The sequence below is a fragment of the Fulmarus glacialis genome, unplaced genomic scaffold (assembly GCF_000690835.1).
Source record: "Fulmarus glacialis isolate BGI_N327 unplaced genomic scaffold, ASM69083v1 scaffold10234, whole genome shotgun sequence".
Taxonomy (NCBI): Eukaryota; Metazoa; Chordata; class Aves; order Procellariiformes; family Procellariidae; genus Fulmarus; species Fulmarus glacialis.
The window spans coordinates 24,961-31,497 of record NW_009209926.1 but is presented as its reverse complement, the minus strand read 5'-3'; the positions used below and the strand labels follow the sequence as shown (position 1 = coordinate 31,497).

Below are 6,537 nucleotides of genomic sequence, written 5' to 3'. Positions count from 1 at the left end.
CTGGTAACAAAACCTGCAGTCCCTTTACCCGCCCCCTGCCCAAGCCATTTATACCGGCAGCTGGTTACATCCTCAGCACGCCCTATCTCTGAGAGAAAGGCACAGTGGAAAGAAGCTCAGGGAAGGGATAGACCTAAATAACTCCCCATTGCCTCAGCCCTTGAAAGGACAGTAGCAAGGGGAACAAGCTGAACCTCGGGGTGCTCCATCAAACCCAGGTCCCAGCCTTCTCCTGCCCTGCAGCAGCTTCCCGAAGTGAAACCCCAGCAACATGCCCGGCTGGAGTCAGCACTGCAGAATTTCATTTATTTCAGTTTTAGGTGCTTAGCTTTTCGCCTTCATCTGAGCACAGCAATCAGAGCATGAAATGCTCGCTTTCATGTTCAGCACAAAGCTCAGCCTGCACTTTATATTCTTTTTCCTTCCCCCCCACCGCTTCTTGGTATGGACAAGAAATCAGAGCCAGCAAAGGGGTTAAACCCAAATGCAGGAGCTGGAGGTTGCAACAAATCTGACAATCTCCTTGTCCCTTTTTTTTTCTCCCCCTGCCAAGGATTTTTCTCATCACGCTGCACGCCCAACCTTCCCGGCGGCACACAGGTAGTGTTCATCTGCCACAGTGATGGGCTCGGACTCTTGGGGGCACAGTCACACTACATATAAACAATAAAACTCCTAGCTGCTATAATCATGTTATCAGCAATGAGTAATATGTTCTGTAAAAAACGCCCAAGGAAGCTGCTAGAGTATGCTGAAGGTGATTATAAACTATCCTTCTGAGATCAGTTTCGTCACAGTTGGTCAAAATATCAACCAAACAGTTACTAAAATATTCATTACAATTTTCTTTGCCTTCTTAAATGATCTTAGTCATATTAAAATAGCCATATTAAAATAGCCATCTTATTAGAAAGTAATGTGAGGGCAGAATTCAAACTCTCCTCTCCAGCACGCGCTCCCCAGCCACCCGGATTCCATCAGCATTTTGATAAGCTCGTGTCAAGAAATGATGCACCCCTGGCTAGAAATTAGTTATTTAATGGAGCTACTAAAAAATTGGGATCTCTCTCTTTAAACGTTTGACCCTGAGGCAGAAGAGGAGGGGATGGAGGGAGAAGGAGATGATAATCGCTTTAGATAATGCCCTGACTCATGCTAATAGCAGCCTAATTGCTATCCAAGTGCATTTAGCAGGAAACAGCCACACCTAGAGAGGCACCTGTGCAGAGGAAGATTAGTTTTAAATGGAGGAAGGACAGAGATATAAATGAACTTTCAGCCGAGCACAGAGGAAAGTAAGAAAGTAAGAGGAAAGTAGTTATTTGTTTATGTAGAAACTGCCTTAAATCCAAGAGCTAGTTGGTACTGATCAGACGATGGGATGTGGCTGGTACTGTAATTCATGTGAGAAGCAGGTACACTACAGGGCTCAAAATGAAATGGGGATTTATAGGCAGGGGAAAGAAAATATCCATATGTGGGGAAGAAGTGGTTGATGCTTTCTTTCCAGAATAAATCAGCTTCTGCAACGATTATGATACTTCCATAAATAAAATTCATAAATGTCTGTCTGACAATACAAAATAAGATCTTTACTTGAAAGCAGGTATGATTATATTAAGTAATTTGCTTGGGAGAAAGCTGCATAAGAATGGAATGATTTGTAGTTGATCGATTAATCAAATATAAGAATCAAACATGCCCTGTACATGCACCAGCCATGCTTTCATAGAATCATAGAATAGTTTGGGTTGGAAGGGACTTTTAAAGGTCATCAAGTCCAACCCCCCTGCCGTGGGCAGGGACATCTTCAACTAGATCAGGTAGCTCAGAGCCCCGTCCAGCCTCACCTTGAATGTTTCCAGGGATGGGGCATCTACCACCTCTCTGGGCAACCTGCTCCAGTGGTTCACCACCCTCACTGTAAAAAATTTCTTCCTTACATCTAGGCTGAAATTACCCTATTTTACCCTTTTTGACCCCTTGTCCTATTCCTACAGGCCCTGCTAAAAAGTTTGTCCCCATCTTTCTTATAAGCCCCCTTTAAGTACTGAAAGGCTGCAGTAAGGTCTCCCCGAAGCCTTCTCTTCTCCAGGCTGAACAACCCCAACTCTCTCAGCCTTTCTTCATAGGAGAGGCATTCCATCCCTCTGATCATTTTTTTGGCCCTCCTCTGGACCCGCTCCAACAGGTCCATGTCTGTCCTGTGCTGAGGGCCCCAGAGCTGGATGCAGCACTCCAGGTGGAGTCTCACCAGAGCAGAGCAGAGGGGCAGAATCACCTCCCTCGACCTGCTGGCCACTTCTGTACATTTAAGACTCGTCTTCTCCGCTGCTGTGTAGTGCATTGCTGTCGTAGCGCTGTCCTCTGAATAGCGAGCCCCCCGTTCTCGTTGCAGCCCTCCGACGCAGCAGCTACGGAGCAAGCCCAGTAAACGACAGGACGTTTTTTCACGTGGGTCTGGGCAGACCTCCCAGCCCCTCTCCTCCTCCTGCCGTTGCTCTTTCCTGTGTCTCTGCCGAGAAGGGAGGCCGTGGCGAGTGGGTGCTGCCCGCGGGTCTCGGTCACAGCCCTGCCGGCTGGGGGGAAAATGCAGAACTGGATTTCTGAGTAACAGATGATGAAATGCTGTTTTGTTCACGCAGTGTGCGGTCTGTGGAGCGGGTAGAGTTGAATCGATTATGTTCTCTGATGAAGGTGCCAGAGGGTATTGATTTATGCATGCTACTCTGCAAGTTGCTTTCTACTCACCTTCTGCCTCTAAAATTCTGTGATGTGAATGTCAATAGGCATGAACAAAACCCCCATGTTTTGAAAAGCCTGAATCTGGATTTGTAGGACATAAAAATTACTGTATTTGCTCACTTTTGCTGTCCTCTGCAAGCCATTTTCATAGATTTTGGGAGAGTTTCAAGAGATTTGACAGATCTATTAGTAATGGATTTTGCATTACCACAACTGTTATTTTCTCTTAAAAATAGCAATTTTTTCTATTTGTAAATTGCATTTGATCACAGTCTAGAAATATTATACACCAGAAATTATCTATCTTGAATTGCTGAATAATAGTATTTGGGTAGGCTGCTACGGCAACAGATGTACAGTCTCTAGATTCACACATCAAAGGTTCTTATGGCAACTGTTGTTTGGATACCCCTTCATTGTACAAGCAGTAAAATATACTGAGCTATCCCAGTAATCTCTGGAAAGACAGCAGCAGTAGAACAAACTGACATGTCTACTACTTTACAATTGCTTTTGAAATATATATAAAGGCATGCCTTACATCAAAAAAAAAAAAAAAAAAAGAAAAGAAAAAGAACACAAAGGCCAAAAAAACACTGTGGAATCAATATCGTAAAAACATTTTATGAATATTTATTATAAATTAGTATTTATACTGTACTGATACTTAGAAACTCAACCAATGAGGGATTGGCATTGACAACGTGCTATACGTCATACAGACTCAAAGTAGGTAACCATCCTTGCCCACAAGGCAGCTACATTTTTTCTTCTTCTTTTTTAAGACTTAGTGAAATTTTACAAAAAAGGACCTTCCTATTAGAAATACATCAGGTTCAAATCACCTTGACCTATGATACACAGCAATGATCCTAACAAAAGAGGGGGTTAGCCATGCTGCTGAGCGGTCTGTTTCAGCTTTCCTTCTGCGTTCAAAGGAGCTGTTCACATTAATCAAATGGGCTTTGGATTAGCCCTTATTTTTCAATGTGCAATTCTTTTAACAAAGGCGAATTCTTCTTCCTCTTCCCCCTTTATTATCATCGTTTTTTTTACACGACCACTCCACAGCTGCAGTTCTGCAAGCAGCTGCCAAAGGTGGTGTCTGTCTGTCTGTGATCACGGGTCACCAGCATCCACTGTAAAAGTTCAGTTAGTGCAAAACACACGGGTATACACACATACTCCTGCTGATTAAGACTGTTTGGAAACAGTTTTTGCTTCACAAAAAGGGATGGTAACTTCTGAACAGGAAGACACCAATGAAATAATTAGGGTTAGTATAGAAGAAACCATAAAGCGTCTATCCCTTGATATTTTTAAGAACAAATTACAAAAACTTCTGTGACAGATGTCATAAGTAAAGCCGTTTGGGGCAGGGAGATGAGCTAGATGATGTCCTAAATTCTGTATTTCTGTGGCTCTGCAACCACTGTGCTCTTGTTTGCGTGGATGTAAGCCTTCGCTTCACACAGATCCAGGGATAGGATAGCAGACTCCAGACGGAGGCAAGTTGAAATGAGACATCAAGCACGTGGGGAAGAAAGCGAATACCTGAGCACCTGGAAGAGTGTGATATGCTTTTAGTCATTTTTCTACAAAATGTTTTTAATGACTGAGGCTCACTAAAATAGGCCTTTGGGGAAAAACTTTTAAAAAAAAAAAAACAATAAATCATCTGGTCCACAATAGGGGCTGCACAGTACAGATATTTTTACTTATTTAATATGTACTGGAAGGTTTAAGTGGTAGATGGTAAATGAATTTTTATGAAGCAGAAAAATGTCCTAAGAAACTAAAAATTGACTTTGCAGAACATAAGAGCTTTCTAACGGCAGTCATTCAAATACTACGCATTAGCGTGGCTATATTGGGAAATGTGCAGACTAGGTGTGCTAATCTCCGAGGATATTTTTCCACTGGCTATTTGTAAGAAGCGGCTAATGACAATGTCTTTGGCCTTGGTGGTCTCCATATTCCTCTCCCGTGATATCTGCATGCTGATTTGATCTACATTAGTCATGATGAGCTCCGAGGCCAGGATCTGAGTGGGGGATGCCCTGTTTGCTGTGCTATCCATGATGTACTGCTTATACAGTTCCACCAGCTTCTGTTCGAGGTAGTCGTTCAGGGCCGAGTCGGAGAGGGGCTGCTGGTGAGGCACTAAGCTCGCCAGCCGCCAGCACGAGGAGTAGCCTTGGACCGGCTTGCGGCTGGTGTCGCTGGGGGGGACCCTCACGGACTCCATGGGGGGAGGAATCTCTGAGGACTCCAAGAAGGGGCCTATGCCACTGTCGCAGGTAAAATCTGTCGTGACTGAGCTAATTGGAACCACGTAGTCCCCGGCTATATGCAAATCGTTGTAGTTCTTGCAAATGCTTTTGCAGGAAGATGGAACCAGGTAGGTGTCTTTTCTTGCCAGCCCCTCGCAGACATGCATAGCTGGAGACGGCTGCCCTTTGGGCGCCGGGTGCTGTGCAGGCTGTAGGAGATTATCCTTCTGCCTTCTGCTGTGCTTGCTACCTCTAGAGCAGACTGAGGAAATGCACTTGCCAGCAGATCTGCACCTCTGAAGGAGGCTTTTTCCTTGTGCTTCATCCAGGGAAGAAGAATTAATGGACCTCATTTCATACACCACTTCCTCAGCCGAACTCTTGCTGTAGAGCTCAGGGTTCAGGTCTTCACAAAGGTAGGCGATTCCGTAAAGGTAACCTTCCGACAACATCCTTCACCGAAGGAAAGGGGCCACCAGCAGACAGAAAAATGACAAGAAGAAACCATTAGTTCATTACAAAATCATTGAGTGGTGATTACATTCGCAAGTCTGTTACTAGCTGAGGAGAGATGTTTCTGATTTGGACATGAACAAGAGTGTGTCTCTGTCTTTCTAGAAGACTTGAGTCAATGAGTGAAGTGATCAGCTAGTCTCCCTGTTGTGCTGTTAACTCAATCACATCAAAGTATATTCTGTATAACATAACGTATGGCATGTCCAATACATCCAACAACAAGTGAGTTGGGAGGAGAGGAACAAGAAGTGGCTTGTTGTGGTAATAGTTGCTATAGTAGCTTACACTTAAATGTGTATATTTTTGTCCTTGACTTCAGTAAGAAGCCAAGGGGTTTCCCCCTTTTTCTCATATGCTTTGAAGCAATTTTTGTTGTATGTGGTTTGTCAGCTGCCTCTGAACTATGTTGATTTGAGATTCATATTGAGAGTATCACCCCTTCTGTTCCATACTAATCACTGTAGGTGTGGTTCCTTTTCATTAAAAAAAATCTCAGATCATTAAATTAGCACTTAGCACTTCTGCATGCCAGCCAGGATGGAATTAATTGTCTCTAACTTTTAGACATGAAAATGTCGGTGGCAAAAGCAAGGCTTTTGAGAGGCATGATTCATCTGGCCTGTTTCAGACACCTAAATCGAAATGAGATGAATTGTGCCCTAGATTTGCTTATCACTCTCCGGTTACTATAAAAGGATCTTAAACTGACTACCCTAGAAGTAGAAATCTGCAGTGTACTTTTGAAGAGACATATTTCAGTGCAATGCATAGGAAAGCGCACATTTCAGAAGTACTCCGGCTCCTCCACTATTGGATTAGTTGTGAGTATCACCAGCTCTGAAATCAGTTTCCATTGCATTTCTACAAAGGCGCAATCAGGTCCCAGCAGTCACTACCTCTCTCCACTCTCTGAGCAGGCAGCTCAGTCTCAAAAGCTGCGTAGACATGTTAGCAATGAAATCAGGACCCATGCCTCTGCACATCAGCAAATGTTCTGCCCAAG

General features: G+C 43.8%; 1 protein-coding gene across 1 annotated transcript; it reads right to left on the bottom strand.

Annotated features, from left to right (window-relative positions):
• Positions 1-4,594: 4,594 nt before the first annotated feature.
• Positions 4,595-5,470, bottom strand: LOC104069067 (chromosome unknown open reading frame, human CXorf21). The gene has a single exon (XM_009576996.1). The coding sequence runs from the start codon at positions 5,468-5,470 to the stop codon at positions 4,595-4,597; it is 876 nt and encodes a 291-aa protein (XP_009575291.1).
• Between the last annotated feature and the right edge of the window lie 1,067 nt (positions 5,471-6,537).

Bases quoted from the DNA above. Each gene is read 5' to 3' on its own strand.
- LOC104069067 (XM_009576996.1), bottom strand. From the start codon at position 5,470: ATGTTGTCGGAAGGTTACCTTTACGGAATCGCCTACCTTTGTGAAGAC.